This window comes from Vombatus ursinus, unplaced genomic scaffold (assembly GCF_900497805.2).
Source record: "Vombatus ursinus unplaced genomic scaffold, bare-nosed wombat genome assembly UNPS02014770.1, whole genome shotgun sequence".
NCBI lineage: Eukaryota > Metazoa > Chordata > Mammalia > Diprotodontia > Vombatidae > Vombatus > Vombatus ursinus.
In genome coordinates this window covers 40,801,175-40,817,511 of record NW_020954548.1, presented here as the reverse complement: position 1 = coordinate 40,817,511, position 16,337 = coordinate 40,801,175, and the positions used below count along the sequence as shown (strand labels likewise).

General features: G+C 46.4%; 3 protein-coding genes across 5 annotated transcripts in view; 1 reads left to right on the top strand and 2 right to left on the bottom strand.

Annotated features, from left to right (window-relative positions):
- Positions 1-260: 260 nt before the first annotated feature.
- LOC114043860 (DNA-directed RNA polymerase III subunit RPC10) lies at positions 261-4,869 on the bottom strand. The gene is made up of 3 exons (XM_027863085.1): positions 4,719-4,869; positions 1,880-1,967; positions 261-490 (listed from the first exon to the last, which is right to left on the bottom strand). Exons 1-3 carry the CDS (start codon positions 4,827-4,829, stop codon positions 363-365), a joined length of 327 nt encoding a protein of 108 aa, XP_027718886.1. The 5' UTR covers positions 4,830-4,869; the 3' UTR covers positions 261-362.
- A 491-nt stretch (positions 4,870-5,360) lies between these two features.
- On the top strand, positions 5,361-10,948 carry LOC114043671 (U11/U12 small nuclear ribonucleoprotein 25 kDa protein). Of its 2 annotated transcripts, XR_003569138.1 has the most exons (7): positions 5,370-5,641; positions 6,381-6,471; positions 6,846-6,951; positions 8,172-8,246; positions 9,011-9,069; positions 9,373-9,429; positions 10,643-10,948. XR_003569138.1 is itself a non-coding variant. In XM_027862749.1 (6 exons), the coding sequence occupies exons 1-5, from the start codon at positions 5,438-5,440 to the stop codon at positions 9,066-9,068; spliced, it is 534 nt and encodes a 177-aa protein (XP_027718550.1). In that variant the 5' UTR covers positions 5,361-5,437; the 3' UTR covers position 9,069; positions 10,643-10,948. The 2 variants fall into 2 exon arrangements, 1 of the variants encoding a protein (XP_027718550.1); XM_027862749.1 differs by lacking the exon at positions 9,373-9,429 and having other exon boundaries at positions 5,361-5,641.
- Positions 10,949-11,287: 339 nt separating this feature from the next.
- The window catches only part of LOC114043670 (inactive rhomboid protein 1), a 48,498-nt gene continuing 43,448 nt past the window's right edge, over positions 11,288-16,337 (bottom strand). For both annotated transcript variants that reach the window (XM_027862746.1, XM_027862747.1), the window contains exons 12-18: positions 16,159-16,259; positions 15,809-15,872; positions 14,815-14,909; positions 14,513-14,588; positions 14,222-14,322; positions 13,600-13,753; positions 11,288-12,068 (exon numbers count right to left, since the gene is read on the bottom strand). In XM_027862746.1, the coding sequence (XP_027718547.1) occupies positions 11,649-12,068; positions 13,600-13,753; positions 14,222-14,322; positions 14,513-14,588; positions 14,815-14,909; positions 15,809-15,872; positions 16,159-16,259 (1,011 nt within the window). In that variant the 3' untranslated portion in view covers positions 11,288-11,648. The remainder of the gene's footprint in view (positions 12,069-13,599; positions 13,754-14,221; positions 14,323-14,512; positions 14,589-14,814; positions 14,910-15,808; positions 15,873-16,158; positions 16,260-16,337) is intronic.

The following is a 16,337-nucleotide window of genomic DNA, read 5'->3' as shown; positions in this document are numbered from 1 at the left end:
TCTTTAAAAAAAATGTTAAGCTTTTATATTCTGAATTTGGCTACATATCTCACAAATTGTAACTGTTTCTATGGAACTTAGTGCCTCCTACGTTTTGCCTAATGTATTGTTTTCAAGGAATCAATGAACAACTCCATTAAATGAGGGTATCCCTGGATTCCACATTAGCGAGGCCAATTCTGTCCAGTACATTAGGCTGTTCATTGTTTCCTTCCTCTTGGACCACAGTTCCCAAGAGAAAATTAGCTTACTGCCACACAAAAGATTTCCACCATTTATTTCCATATGTTACATAATATACATTCCCAACTGGGAGCTATCTCTGAGTCACACAGCAACCAGGGAACAGTGGGCATGTGGGCCTAGTCCCGCCAGCGATGTCCACATTGTGCATTGCAACACTTGTAGAAAGTAGTCATAGGCTCATCCGCAGAACGAGTCTGAAGTTGCATGAAGTAGGCTCGAGGGTGTTCACATTTGGGGCACGGCTCTGCAGAGGAAAATAAATGCGCCATCAAACTTAATTTTAAAAGTCCTTTCTTCCTTCTCATACAAAAATACTACTGGCCCACTATTAAACAAGTGCCTTTGAGGTGTCCTTTCTGTACTGGCGATGAGCACCAAACGCCAGTGTGGCCTGAGAGGCGACAGGGAGAGGCCTGGCTCAGCTCCTGACGCTATCTTTGTCGTTTCTGCTCTGTTCTATGCCCAACCAGGAAACCAACTGGTTCTCAGTGAAGGGCACCACTCACCATGGGGCAAAGGTGGACTGCGCTGTGGACTTTCCGGGAGGCCTTAATCCCACCTTAGGACCATCCCCCTACTTCAGCCTTTACAGAAATAAAAATACCAAGGAAAGCAAGGAAATAAAACTGGCTTTTCCCCCACCACTGACCAGAAGATACCTGGAAAAGGGACAATGTGTAAAGCCAAATCAAAGTTCAGAGCATTCAGACCCAACTGAGAAATGATGACATCAACTACCTCAATTTGGAAGCACTGTTCCAAGCCCCTGCTCACGTTGCCAGTGGAGATGCTATCCTACAAGGCCAGCAGAGATGCTATGCCACAAGGCTGAGGGCTTAATTATAAAGTAAGGACTGGAAAGAAGCTATATACAGAGTGTCCCATAAGTCTTAGTGCAGCTTAATGTTGTAATGATAGCTTTTACAGCACATTCCATATCTCCAAAAAGTGCTGTGTGGCAGGTATTTTTAAAAGTGAGCTTAATCAAAATTCATTTGTTTTGAGAATTTTTTCAATACCCTTTTAGGAAAAGAGAATTCCAAAAACATTGGTGCTTTCAAACTTTCGACAGGCATTAAAGCTTTCCATAACAAATTCTAACAAAGTTTTTTCCTTTTTTTAATCTACAGATATACTTTCTTAAAAGAGAAATATTAACAAACGGGCTTGTGCTTTGCCTCCCAGGTCTGATACACATCGAGGCTATTATTATCACTCCCCTTCCTCTTCTATCTCCCCCACTCCCCCTGACCCGAGCCTGATCTTTTTCTCTTAAGCGATAGGTAATACAAGTGAAGAATATTTGTCATTTGTTGTATTTATTAAAGTAAATTTTATATTCCCTAATCTTAATTTAAAAAGTGAATGAGAGGTACATTTTCTTTGAGAAGTAGTACAGTATAAAAAGCAGAAATGCTATAAGTAAAATGCTTTGCAAACTTTAAAGTATTAGAGAAATAGCTCTTACAAAAAAAATATTGAGCACTACATTATTTCAAGGTCTCTGGCCTCTGTTATGTAAGGAACAATTCTGAGTGTGTGATGTGAAGGGAAGTGGTCAGCAGCCATGTCACTGGCTCAAGTGCGGTTCATATACTTGCCAGGGCCCGGGAAAGGAGGCCCTGCTTCTTACCTGCAGTGGAGTCAACATTCTCCCAGGCAGCGGCTCCCCCTAGCACGTCATCCACTTCTTTCAGCTTTGGATACTTGCGATTCGTTACCTAGCAAACCACATGACCATATCAAAACCCCAGAAGATAGAATGGCACCCATCTGCCCCATCCAGGCCGTAGCAAGATCACTTAACTCTACACAGGGTTCAGTCATACCGAGCGAACAGATGGAAATTTATCAGTCAACACAGACACTTGAAGGGAGACCATAAAATAGGAGAAAAGAAGTTTAGGTGTAAATAAGGACACTCCAGAGAAATTAGCATGGGAAGACCAAAGACAATCAAAACCAAGAAGCAAATGGTACCCAACAGAAAGAGGATTGTAGTTAAGTCAGAATACCAGGGCCTGAATCTACGCTTTTCTCCTAGAGGTGTGATCTTGAGCATACCATTTCCTTTCTTTTGCTATCAATTTCCACATCTGCAAAATCATGGGATAGGACCAGGTAACCTATCAGATCCTGAGTCAAATGCCAACACCCCTGAATAACAATAATATTATAAGACAAACAGCTATGAACAACTTGGGAACACTGATCAATACAATGATCGACCACAATTCCAAAGAACTCACGTTGAAACACGTTACCCACATCTAGATAGACAAGTGATTGACTCAAAGTAGAAGTTGAGGCACATATTTTTCAGACATGACTAATACAGAAATCTGTTTTGCTTGACTATACATGTTTGTAACTGGGTTATTTTTTCCCCTTGCTTCCTCAATGGGGGAGAAAGCAGAAAATGCTAAGCTGAGAACTGATTTTTTTTTTTAAAACATGGTAGTGAAAAATGGAGTGTCTTGTACAAGCAACACCAAAGAGGCCAGTGTCATTGGATCAAAGAGTATATAGTAAAAGGGCAGAGCCAAGACGGCAGGGTAGAGGCAAGGACTCACTTGAGCCCTCCCAAATTCCCTCCAAATGACACTAAAATAACAACTCAAAATGAATTCTGGAGCAGCAGAACCAACAAAAGGACAGGGTGAAAGGCTGGCAGGAAAGGTCTGTCCACCAGGATGAGAGTGGAGCACAGTCCAGCACAGGCAATGCCAGGCCAGGACAGCAGCTGGCCTTGGGGGCAACTGAACCTGACTTCCAGAGCTCTCAGCCCACAGATGGTAAGGGAGTCAGACAACCGGCAGAAGGAGATTACAGGGGATCCTTTGTTGGCACTAAGAGCAGGACTCTGTTGCATACCCCATACACAGGTCTGGGTCGCAGTCCCAGGGTAAGAAGGAGCACTAGCACACTAGAGTGTGTGGCTGCAAGGAAGCAGGGACCCTGGTTCCAGAGAAGAAAAGAGTGCTTGTGGTTACTCACAGACCAAAGGACAGGGCAGGAGAACAGTGATCACACCTCTTCTTAATTCATACTACCTTGGAAAAACTGAAAACTTACACACTCTCAGAAGTAGCTCTGAAAACAACTGCCCAAAAAACCTGAAGCTTGGGACAGTGTCCACTCCACCCCGACGACAGTGCCCAACTTTAACATAAAGTTAAAAGTCAAGAAATAGGGGGCAGCTAGGTGGCGCAGTGGAACGAGCGCCAGCCCTGAAGTCAGGAGGATCTGAGTTCAAATCCGGCCTCAGACCAAACACTTGACACTCACTAGCTGTGTGACCCTGGGCAAGACTCTTAACCCCAATTGCCTAAAAAAAAAAAGTCAAGAAATAGGTTGGGAAAATGAGCATTAGAGTTGGACTGATTCACTAAAGGGGTCAAGATGGGGAAGGCAAGAGAGTATAACTAGTGCAAGAGTGACAATGTGGGAAAGAATTAAGAAATGAGGGACTGGAGGTCACCATGAGATTGAAAAACAGAGTATGAGAAGTTGTATAACAGACAAATCTAAAATCCCTTAGTTTCTCCTCTTTAGCACCTTACCCATTTAATAGGTTTAGTCTTTAACCAGCAACTATTTGAAAAACCAGGGCTCCTTGATATCCCACTCTTTTAGTATCAACTTTCCCATTTGCCCTCAAAGACTCCTGCTGGTCCTCCCCTTTACCTTTCTTTTACCTCTAACAACGAGGCTGACAAAACATTTGTATGTCTTAAAGTTTGAAAAGTGTCCGCTTAAAATCAACAACGGGTTTCACTTTGTAACACAAGTGACTTGTCATTAAAAAGACAAAAAAAAAAATACCAAAAAAAAAAAAAGGGGAGAGACAGTATAATTTTCTGACATTGAAAACATGTATATTTTCAGAAAGTCCTTAAATGGCGTTGTTAGATCAGTTGACACAATTCCTGGCACACAGTAGGCAGCTTAATCCATGTTTACTGACTGACTGGTCACCTTAAATTGTATATCCTCACTTTAGCTCTACTTACCACAGTCTATTTTCCTGGCACTGTTACAGCTCCCACTCTATATCTCACACAATCCCTTTCCTATCCCCCCCACCCTTGGTCTCCCCAGGCCTCCTTCTTCCAGGAGGAAGTGGAGAACCCCCCTGAACAATCTCCTGCTCCACCCCACGGACGACTTTCCTCTTTTCCTTTTCCTTTTCCTCTTCGCTTAGGTTGTCAGGACCACAGACTGACAGCTGAAAGGGTCCTCAGAACCCGCCTAATCCGATCCTTAGGACACACATTCGGAGGGCCGGGGTGAGTTCTCCAGTCTCACCGCTAGTCAAGGTCCGGGGCGGAGTTTGCACCTCCGGGTCCAAAGCTCTAGGTCCCAGATCACGCTTTCCCTCCTCACCACACCCACACCCACACGGTGCCCCCAGGCTCTTTTCATTGCAGCACGCGCCCCTTCCCTTTCCTCCCCAGCAGACCCGCCCGCACCTTCCTGGTGATGTTGTGCACGTAAGGGCACGTGTTGCAAGCGAAGCGGTGGCAGCGCTGCCCCTCCTCCACTATCAGCCCGTTCCCGCAGCCCGGGCAGAAGAGCAGCATTTTCACCGCGGTTCTCCAGCCTCCACCATCAAACGGCGATTCGACCTCATTAACCCGCGACAGCCCCGCCCCTCTGCTCCCACCAATAGCCATTCCCCAAGCGCCCCGCAAATGCCCCAGCCCTCTGCTCCCACCAATGGCCGTGCCCCATCGGCCAGCCGGCAACCCCCCCCATAAGCCCCGCCCGCTCTCATTTCACCCACTGCAGCCCCGCCCTTCTGCTCCCACCAATAGCAGTTCCCCATCGGCCTTGCAGTGGCCCCGCCTCTCTCCTTTCACCCAGGTCCATTCCCCAGCCTCCCTTAGGGAATCCCCGCCCCTCCTTTTTCACCAATAGCCGTTCCCCATTGGCCCTGCGGCCCTCTGCCCCTCTCCCCACACCAATGGTCGTTCCCCATCGTCCTTGCATCCACCTCTCCCCTTCTCAGTCCCTCCCCTCTCTTCTCACCCACGGCCATCCCCCAGCCTCCCGTTGGAAGCCCCGCCCCCTCTTTCCACCAATAGCCGTTACCCAGCAGCCTCTTCGGCAGTCCCGCCCTTCTCTCCACAGTTTCTCAGGTGTTCTCTTGGTGGCTCTCACCGGAAGTTTTTTGCTTAGAGGCTTGGAGATGGAGGAGTGGGATATGGAGGAGAAGCTGCCGGTCGCCAAGGAGGAGGTGGAGGCTGCGAGCGGCGGCGGCGGCGGCGGCGGCGGCGGCGAAGACGAGGATGACGAAGAGGAGGCGCTGCCTCACGCCGAGGTGGTGGATGTGTTTCAGGAGGGGCTCGCCATGATCGTTCAGGATCCGCTGCTCTGTGACCTGCCTATCCAGGTATGGAAGGTGGAGGTTGGAGAGGCAGGAGAGGAAGGGGATGAGGATGGTCTCTAGGACCCAAGCCCAGGCTCCCGAAGGCTCCTTTCCTCCCTGGCCCTGTGTAGAAACGTGTGAAAAGTATCTGCCAGGTATTGAAATGTCTGTAACTATCGAGGAAGGGGTCAAAAGTATTCAAGAAACTTTTAGGTGACCGCTACATGCCAGGCATTGTGCTAAGCGCTGGGGATACAAAAATTACAAAGAAAGACAGGTCCTGCCCTCAGGGAGCTTACAATCTAATAAGGAAACATGGGGGGGGAGGTGCAGTATAAGTCAAAAACTATAAGTGGAGCCAAGTGGATTCTGGAATTTCTAGCTTGTGAGCTCTGTGTAATTGAGTAAATGAGAGGTAGAGTTTGTGTACTGTGTGCGTCAGACAGGCCAGGAGCTGCCTATGGCTGCTGCTCAGCTCTCTCTTATTTTGTCAGCCTAACACAGTGGAAAGTGCCAAAAACTTGTGTTACCATTTAAAATCAGGTGTGTAAAATATAATCCCCTTAACCTTCCAAAATCTCAGTTTTCTCCTCTGAAATGAAGATAATGATACTTGATCTGTCTACCTTATAGGCTTCTTGTGAAGAGGGTCCCTTGTAAACCTTAAAGAAATTGGGCCTCACTTACCAGATAATCTACAAAAACCTTTCTAAGTTCAAATCCTATGATCTTTTTTCTCTAATTGGTTATTATTGTGTTCTAGGTCACTTTGGAGGAGATAAATTCTCAGATAGCTCTGGAATATGGCCAAGCAATGACTGTCAGAGTTTGCAAAGTGGATGGAGAAGTGATGCGTAAGGACTTCTTAATTATACTTTTTTTTACTACCATGGAGATATTTAACATTTATATTTGTCTATTGTAATGATTTGTGAGACTTGCTAAGTGCTGAAAAATTAATATTGAGGGGATGAAACACAGAGTAGGCTAACACTGGAGAGGGGAAGGAATGTGTCTCAAGGACTAATAAAGTCAGTGGAAGTGTTTTAACACGTCTGGGTCCCAAGATTCCTGCCCACTTCTTCCCCAGCAGTCTCTGAGGCACAATTCCTCTCCCTCCTGGAGAGCCCTAGCCCATTGTGGGCAGTTGGGTTAAAGATAAATAAGGTAGACAGGGCAGGTTGCCTATTGGGAACTTTTACACACTTTATCTGTATCCACATTTCAGCTGTTGTGGTGGTGCAAAATGCCACAACCTTGGACCTAAAAAAGGCTATCCAGAGATATGTGCAGCTCAAACAGGAGCGGGAAGGAGGCATACAGCATATCAGTTGGTGAGTTGTCAAAGTAAAGAGGATTTATCATCTTTTCTTTGACCCCTAGCTTGAGTAGGAGTGGAAGTTTTGACAAAGAGGTAGATGTAGATATCAGATCAACCTCAGAAAGAATAATCAAATAATGGGGCAGCTAGGTGGCTCAGTGAATAGAGCTCTGGCCTGGGAGTCAGAAGGACCTGAGTTCAAATCCAGCCTCAGACACTTAACACTTACTGGCTGTGTGACCCTGGGCAAGTCACTTAACCCTGATTGCCTCACCATAAAAAAAAGAAGCAAAAAAACCCCAATACAATACAAAGGGCAGCTAGGTGGTGCAATGGATAGAGCACTGGCCCTGAAGTCAAGAGGACCTGAGTTCAAATCCGGCCTCAGACCAAACACTTGACACTAGCTGTGTGACCCTGGGTGAGTCACTTAAGCCCAGTTGCCTAAAAAATAAAAAAATAAAAATAAAAAATAAATTTAAAAAAGGATAATCAAATAATTAGAAATTCTTAATATAGAGAAGGCTACCTTGCCTGATATGATGATATGCTCACTATCACTATGGGTGTCCAAGCAGAAACTCAGTGATACCCTTCCGTGCAGGGCCCCCCCCCCCCCTCCCCGGCTGAAAAATAGTTGCCTGTATTGGGTAGGAGGTTGGACTAGCTGACCTCTATGGCCCCACCAAGCTTTGAGAATAATTTTTGAACAGCAAACTAGGATTTGGGGCACCTCGTTTATCATTCTGGCTCTGCCACTAACCCACTGTGTGATCTTGGGAAAGTTACTTTCCATCTCTGGGCTTGTTTCTCCATTTGTAAAATGAGGATTGAACTCAAAGGTCCTCCCTAATATTCTATGAAATGTAGAAGGGATTCTACCAGGTGAGAATTTGAACTGGACCACCTCTAAGATTCTTTTACTTGAAATTCTTGATCTTTAGAATTACTTGAGATAGTGGTCACAGTATATCAGTGAAGATAGGCTGCTAAAGGATCCTCTTAAAGCTAGGTTCTCTAGCTCTAGGATCCTAGGGAAGAGCTAATGTTTATTAGTTTATTCCAGGGTCTCTTTCCTCTGACAAATAGGGACACTTAAATGGTATTACTCTATAGAGGAAAACTATAGTTAGGAGTCCTTTGGGATCTGTATTTGGTAGCAGGCATTGCTTACCTTTCCATTGAGTTCTGATGTTTGACTTTACTCCCTTAAATTCTTGGGGAGGTCTTCAGGTCATATATATGGAGAACATACCATCTCACTTTTGCTGGAGAGAAGCTAACTGAAGATGGGAAGAAACTCCGAGAGTAAGTGGTCCGTTTCATTTATGCTGCAGGAAGTTCTGGGGTCCCTGTCCACACTAACATCACCTATGATCCCAGACATTCAAGGTGCCCATTTAATGTATGAAGGACTGAGTATGTGTTCTCCTCCCTCAGCACTCCTAGGGTATTGTTCTGTACACAGTACAGGAGACATGTACAACAACACAGGGTTCTGCAGAGGCTTGATAAATGTTTGATTGATAAATGTCTTCCTTCTTGGAGGTTTGGCTGTCAGCAGCTTTCCTAAAAGCTTGGCCTGACCACAGTCATTGTAGCAAATGGGAAGAGAGAAGGAAAAGGCAGACAAAGGTTTGAAAATGGAACAAGGTTGAAAGGCCTTAGTGGTTGAAAATTAGAAGGAAAACACACATTAGAAATGTGATCCTTGTTAGTCCAGAGTTGGCCGTTAGCCATGGAAATAGCTCTGAACCAAAAGGGACCAAGCTGAAGGAAGGTAATAACATTATCTGAGGATAAAAAGATGGACTTTGATACTTCGTATCACCTTTTTCCCTCATGTGACTCCCTCACGTTAGTGAGTTAAATGTAGAAAGGGCTCAGAAGTGTTGAGAAGAGAAGGACTAAGTTTTCTAATCCTCTTAGCACTAGGGCAGGAGTTTTTACTGCTCCTCTGGGCTTCAGGCCCCAGCCACAATCCTCCTTTGCCCTTTGTGACAGAGCCTTAGACAGTGAAGGAATCACTGTGGTGTCTGATCCCAGACCAGTAACCAGTGTTCTTTTTTCAGGTATGGCATCCGAAACCGAGATGAGGTCTCCTTTATCAAAAAACTGAGGAACAAATGAGGTAATGCTTAAGAAGAACTTGTAAAAAGGACCAGGAGAGCCTTCTTATTCCAAAGATCTGGATAGGGTTGACCTTTGCAACATTTACTTCAGTCCCTTTAGGCTCATGCCAGTGTTATACTTTCTTTCCCTAGCCCTGCCACAGTGCTCTGCCTCTCTGGGCTCTGTTCCCTTCTTAGGCTAATGTCCCCTAGTTTGGGCCCTCTGAGTTTGTAATAATTCCCATAGCTGATTAGGCCAGGGAATTAGGACTGGGCAGTGGGCTTGGTCTGTGTGATAGTCATCATTTTTGTGCTATTTCCAGCCTTTTGATGAAAGGAGGATGCAGGAGGCTGCCAGGATAAATCATCTTCTCATTCAGGTGATTTGTGACATGGGTAGAGGGTGGTGAAAAGTATTCAACTTAAAATCAGAGATTCATAGACCTTTTTTTTTTTCCCTTTTAGCTAGATGGGAACTTAGGGATCATTAGGTCCAACTGCTTCATTGACAGATGAGGAAACCAGGCAAAAGAAAGGTTAACATACTTGGCCTAGGGTGAGGCAGCTATTAAATGAAAGAGCTGGGGTTTGAGCCCACACCTCTGTAGTCATTTGCTCTTTCTACCACAGCATAAGACCTGGGGGTTCAAGTGTTGGCTTAGCACTTATCACCCACACATATGTTAAATGCTAACGCTGGATGTCACATTTTTATTTTCCACATATAGACAGCTGAAGGCTCTCTAAATATCTAGATTCTTCATCTGTCAGATTGAGTTAATAATCTTTGCATGACAACCCAGAGTTATTGTGAGGAAAAGTGCTCTGTAAATCTTAAAACATGATAGAAATAGGTATAATCATGAGGTCATCGATTGCTATTCATAAGATGTTTAGCATCACTTTGTTCCCCCAGCCCCAGAGTCTGCTTCTGACCTTGGCTAACCAATATCTACATGCCCGTGGCTTGTTACAAAGGGGAGGAAAGGAGGCGGCATGTTGTCCCCACTGCTGGAGATGGCAGGTGGTCAGTGACATCACAGTTAGACACCCCAGATGTAGGTGATAGCGTTAACACTGAGGGAGTTCATAAACTCCCTACAGAGCTTCTCTTCCGAAGGCCTAAAAATCTCCAAGTAAAACCCACTCTGACTGAACGTAACATTTAACACGCTCTCACACTTTTGCTTCCCACACAAGTCAGTTTGGGTCTCTGAGGGCAGGGACCAGTGACTGCTATTTCTCAAATGACTCTTCTTCAGCTGCCCCCTCCCCCCAGTCATGACCACTGCTTTCAGACTTTTAAAAGGTGCCTCTTTTTAAACAGTATACCTGTTAAGGCCTATGTCCATCCTCTTCCTAATCTAGTCCACTATATCTCTAAAGCACCACCACCCTCTCCACCCTGACCAAAATGCCCTGTGATTTCCCTCCAGTCTGCCTGGTCCCAGTGTTCCATTAAAGATAGGGAGCCCTCAGGTCACACATTATCCATCCCATTCCTCTGGAGATCATGGGTCCTACTTTGTGGCAACGTAACCAAAGATTTTACCTATTCAGAGTTGCCTTATTGGAATATTCCTTGTTTTACAGCTATCAACCATTCCAAGCCCAGGAGTTTTGCTACCCTGCTGAGATATTTTCATCCAGCCCCGAGCATGACTGGAGAGAAATGGGATGTCAAGAGGGAGTTAGCTCCCAAGGAGCAAGAAGACTTGGACCGTGGTGCCTTGGGGGTGACCTGCCTGCTGGGCCCAGCATCCTCTGATGTTCTCGCTGTGTTTGCCACCTGTCCCTCCTCTGCACTTGATGATGCATTTGAACCCTGTGGACCTCTGTTTTGTGTAAAACAAAGGAAATGGGCTACGATTTCTATACACCCTGTTTCTATTGATGAGAGGCACTGCATCCTTTTGCTCTCTAGCGTCCAGAAGCATCTCTTCTCATGCTGGCGAGCTTGGGCCACTTTTTTCCTGACATGACTCAGCTTCCCCTTGCCCATTTCCCACCATGTTCCTACCTTCCTTCAGTTGTAAAAAGTAATCATTTTGCCCTTTCTTCAACCCTAGTCTGAATGACCTCTTGAAAAGCTAGTCTGAGCCTTCCACAACTTTGTGGCTCTGTACTATCCCAATGCCCCCAATACCCATGGTTACTATTCTCTGGTTGCTCTTGAAGCTTTCCCACCACTACCCCATCGAGGTTGGCAGCCTAGGAAGGAGAAAGACACAGATATCATCTGAGTTAATGGCAGCTAAAACGCTCCCGTTTCATTTATTGGCCACACGTGGTGGTCGTCAGCTGGGCTAGTTAAAAAGGTAGTTATGGACACTAGTATAATAAAAACCTGGAGGCATAAAAGGGGTTCAACAAAACTGAACAAGGCACAATCATTCTGTTTTCAGGAAACATGTGAGTCATGGTGAGATGAGGCAGGGCCAGGCTGCACTGCCGAGTGTGGAAGCCCGGGTGGGAGGTGGGCAAGATTGGCCAGTGGGATGGGATCCGGGTCTGTCCCCACCTGGGGGAGAGGGAGACACAGCTCCCAGCTCCGGTACCACTGTCCCCCCTTCCAAGTTCCACCTCCCACGGCCCTGGATCAGTGGAGCTGAGCATCCAATTCATATTTCTCACAAAACTTGTCTGTGAAGGGGATGCATGTGAGGAGCTCACACCACTCACACCGGATTGGGTAGAAGTAGAAGAGGATCACCAGGCCAGAGAGGAGCCCCAGGAAGACGATCTGGAAGACGATGATCTGGCACCGCTTGCGGTACAGGTCAAACTTGCCAAAGCTGATGTAGGGCAGGAAGGCAAAGGAAAGGAAGAAGCCACTGACGAAGCCAGAGATGTGAGCAAAATTGTCGATCCAGGGCAGGAGACCAAAGGTGAAGAGGAACAGCACCACAGCCAGAAGCTTGAAGAAGGCTCGCCAAGGCCGGGCCAGGATCTGCCAGCTCTGGAACAGCTCCACAAAGAGGCATGCCAGAATGCCGAACTGGGAGCCTGCGGGGCCAACCTGCAGGGAGAGATGGAGAGGAGGTAGGGGAGCTGTGGGGTGGCCCGTGGGGGAGGGACAGAGTCAGCAAAGACTCCTAGGAGTGAACATGAAAAATTAGGGAGGAGGGAGAGTAGATCGGGACAGGTTGGGATTAGATGTGCCCTGGCAGACAGCTTTGCTGAAGGCGCACCTGTACCTAGGGCACCTCTCATCTGCCACCATCCCACCACCTCTTCCAGGAAGCCTTCCCTCTATCCTATATATAGATTGTTTGTACATAGTAGTTTGCGTGTTGTATCCCCCTTTAGATTGTGAGTTCCTCCAGGGCAGGGGGAGTTTTTGGGTTTGGCTTTTTTTTTTTTTTTTTGCCTAATTGGAACATGGTAAAACCTTAATTTAATTTACTGACTGACCCTCATCACAATTTTCAAAGGAACCAAGGATTTGACATGGTTCAAAGTTGCCTGATTGGAAGGTTCTAAATTCTCATGAATAAACCTGAAATTCTTCACTTTAAAAGATTTGTAATGCAATTTGTAGAATCTTTTTAATAAGAACAGACCTTTTCTAGTCAACCTTTTACATCTCTTACAATTTATGTGAGGTTGTAAGTCCAATCTTACAAAACAGGAAACAGAACCAAAAGAGAGTAAGGTCACAATGAATCAAGATTGGAACTCCTTAATTCCCCCTCCTACATTACTTTTTTTAAATTTTGTAAGTAAGTTTTACTAAAAATTTTTTTTTAATATCCCAGTCATTTCTGGATAATACTGCCACCTACCCCCTCTCTCATCCACATATCACTTATTCCTTTTGTAACCAAGAAAAACGGTTAAGGAAATGAAAAAGCGTTCCCATCTGATAACATGCACCATTTCATTCCTATAGTCCCTAACTAGCCAAAAGCAAGAATTTTGTAAAAATTTCTTTCCTGGGGCCAAGATTTCCTCCATACATTTAAAAGAGTTTACAAGGTCCATGAGGGCAGTGATTTTGTAAGGTAATTTTTTAAAATTCTCCCCTATAGTGTCCAATTGCGTACTAAGGACAAAGTGGTTCAATGTTTCTGACTTAAAAAATTCTGTTTAGGTACATTTTCAGAATTATGTCTGCCAAAGGAAATGAGGGCCACCTATATAATGCTGCCTCTAAGCTTCAAAGGTGTCTTTATCAAGTACCTAGTATATGCTCAGTTAAGCTTTGAGGGATATGAAGAAAAAGATACAGGCCCTGTACTTGACTAGCTTACAGTCTGGTTAGGGAAATAAGATTCAAGAAAAATAGGAAACAAAGCTGGATTCAAGGACACAGGGTCACAGAAGGATGCTTAGAACGTAGCACATAGACTGTCAGAGCTCAAAGAATCCTTACTGATCAAGTAAAACTCCCTCACTTTAAAAAGAAAATGAAACCCAGAAAGGCAAAGGGTAACCCAGTGAGCCAGTGGTAAAGCCAAGGTGAAGGGAGCCAGAGAGATCAGATAGATTCTAACAGCATCCAGACTCACCACGATGTTTGTGCCCCATGGAACACCTCGGAGTCTTACCTCAGCCCGGTAGGGCAGAAAAATGGCACTGGCCAGGTTGCCTGTGATACCACTCAGAAGGTAGATGATGGATATGCGGTGCCACCCGGCTAGCTTCTCCAGATCCCTAAGGATCGTCATCTGGAAGCAGACAGATACCAGGCAGTGCAAGATCCTGTTAAGGAAAGGCAAGCAGAACACTTAGAACCACATAGACACCCACCTCCCCTCATACACCCTAAGGTTCACCCCACCTAGGGTGAACTAAGGTCCATATGTTGTCCCTCTCATTAGAAGGTGTTTTTCTGTTTGTATCCCCAGAGATAAACGTGGCACTTAACACACAGTAATGGTTTAATAAATGCTTTTTAACTCATCAGCCTCAGGTATACTTTTTGAGGATCTCCAAAGAAATGTGTATGTGTGATTAGGTTATTGTATAAGATGCAGACTTTGAGGAAAAAAGTTAGTATCTACTTTCCGACCCTCCATGCCTAACCCTGGTTCCTGCCAAAACTGGACAGTGAGGATGGTGAAACCTAGAAGGGCAGTAGGCCTTGCAGCCTGGTCAGCACATTCAACCTCGCATCGCTTGGAGGCTAAAAAAGCCCTTAGGCCCTAGCCCAGGAGGGCATTGACTTACCCAGCATGTAGGAAAAGGGAGAGCCAGAGACGATAGAACTGGTCAGGAACCTCGGGGTTAAGAAAGGGCAGAAGGCCACAGACGTCATCCATGCAGTGCACCTGTGGGGACAGAGTGGCTGATCAGCATCCCAGGAAGTAAAACAAGTTATTGGGGATAGAAGGGATAGAAGGGGCAGAGAAAGGTTGGGAAGGTATCCACAGGTCCTCAAAGACCTGGAATCCTTTCATCAACCCCCCATTCCCACGCTATTCCACACTGCATGAAAAAAGCTCCCCCCCATCCCCATACCTGGGAACACAGTGTGGCCTCCTCATGGAAATAGCCCCTCATGAAGTCACAGTATTCCCGAGAGGTGATTTCACACCTTAGAGGGAGGAAAATTCAGACAGCGGGCATTAACTGGCTTTGGGTCACCACAGGGATCCCCTGGAGTCCGGTCTGGTCCTTCCCAGCCCCATACCTGTAAACCTCCCTAGGACAGTCTAATAAATTACATCTCCATGAACCAGCCTGTCCTATTTGTCACTAGCACCTTCAGTGCCAGTCCCTGAGAAGCCAGGTCGGGGAGGCAGGCGCTAGTCCTCTCTCACCTTCCTTTGGTACCGATGCAGCAAGGCCTCCCGGTGATGGCACAGTCCATATGGAGGTGGTTGGTGTGGTTCCCAGCGCTGTTTTTGGTGCAGATCTGGGTTACAGATGGGTTAGAGGAGAGAGAGCAGGTCATTCCCTCCCCATAAGGGTGAGGAGGGACAGGATTAGTCCAGTAAGGTGCCCCCCCCCAGTAGTGCCCAGCTGGCCAGAGCTGGGGGATAGGGAAAGGGTCACTGAATGTCACCAAAAGAACCCTAGGCACTAGGCTGGAGGCCAAGGTTCTCGTTCTATTTCCAGAATTTACTTGCTGGCCCTTACGCCCATCTCTTTCCTTCTCTGAGTCTCTATGTCCTCAGTAAAATAGGCTTTGATGAGATCATGGCTTTACAAGAGCTTGTTATGTGACTGCAAGGACTCATGTTAAGGGTTGGGAGCTGGTGTAATGGAGAAAATGGATCTGAAGTCAGAAAACTTGGGTTTGAATCCCAGCCCTGCTATTTACTGCCTGTGATCTCAGGCATCACTCTGGACTGGTTTCTCTTTATGTAAACTGAGAAGGTGGGATGACAGGATGTCCAAGATTCTCTCCTTATGATCTTATGATGTTTTTTCCGAACTCCGGTGTTCCCAAGATGAGCTCTCTGTCCCAGTTTCTGCCAAGCATAGACAGTGAAACTGGGCTGGGAAAGGGCCTGAGAAGGACAGGAATGTATAAATTCTAGGGATTGATGTGCTCCTATGTGATGCCTGTGTAAAATAGTTTGAGCCACTGCAACAGTCTGTTTGGGGATGGAGAGCCCTAGGCACCTGCCTGGCTTCTTCAACAACTTAGCCCCACCATCTACCAAGTCAGCAAGAATAACTTTTGGCCCAGGTCTGGTTGTTCCTCATACTCTCCAATATCAAAGGATCACAGGATTAAGGAGACAGATGGGTCTCCAGAGTTGAAGGTGCCTATGACATCCCTCACACAGATGCAGGTATATTGCTTACCGGCCATTTAGTGATGTCATCCGGCCATTCGTGTGGGTCCTCGGATGATGGCTCGTCACATACCCTACAGTGCCATAACTAGTCAGACCCCCTTGCCCTCTGGTCCCTCATCTTCCCAGGACCCATTTGTGGTGACCTCCCCACACCAAGCCCAAATATTTGCAGCCCCACGCATCTGAGCATCTCTGATCCTACAGACTCATCCCCTTCCACCCCTCCACCCTTCAACAGGATTAGGCCATTGGCATCAAAGAGCCCAAATCGAGCGTGCTGTGATCCCTAGGGCCAAGGACTGGTAATGGTAGGGCCATCTGGGCAGGCCCCTCCAGGAGCCCAGAACGGTGACCTACCTGGGGTCCTGGTGGCAGACAGAGCCGAACTGCCTCTTGTTTCCAGCCAGATAGGGAGTGCTGGGGTGAACAGGCCACTTCACCCATACAGCCAGTGTGGACTGGAGAGGGAAAGAGGGATCAGGGGCAGCCTCAGCCTCCGATTCTAGGGGAGGCCAGGGAACAGGGTTTGGAGGAAG

Coding starts and splice junctions, on each gene's coding strand:
- LOC114043860 (XM_027863085.1), bottom strand. CDS start 4,829: ATGCTGCTCTTCTGCCCGGGCTGCGGGAACGGGCTGATAGTGGAGGAG. Junction 1,968..4,718: donor TGCACAACATCACCAGGAAG/GTGCGGGCGGGT, acceptor GTGGTTTGCTAG/GTAACGAATCGCAAGTATCC. Junction 491..1,879: donor GAATGTTGACTCCACTGCAG/GTAAGAAGCAGG, acceptor TTTCCTCTGCAG/AGCCGTGCCCCAAATGTGAA.
- LOC114043671 (XM_027862749.1), top strand. CDS start 5,438: ATGGAGGAGTGGGATATGGAGGAGAAGCTGCCGGTCGCCAAGGAGGAG. Junction 6,472..6,845: donor AGTGGATGGAGAAGTGATGC/GTAAGGACTTCT, acceptor TCCACATTTCAG/CTGTTGTGGTGGTGCAAAAT. Junction 8,247..9,010: donor GATGGGAAGAAACTCCGAGA/GTAAGTGGTCCG, acceptor TTCTTTTTTCAG/GTATGGCATCCGAAACCGAG.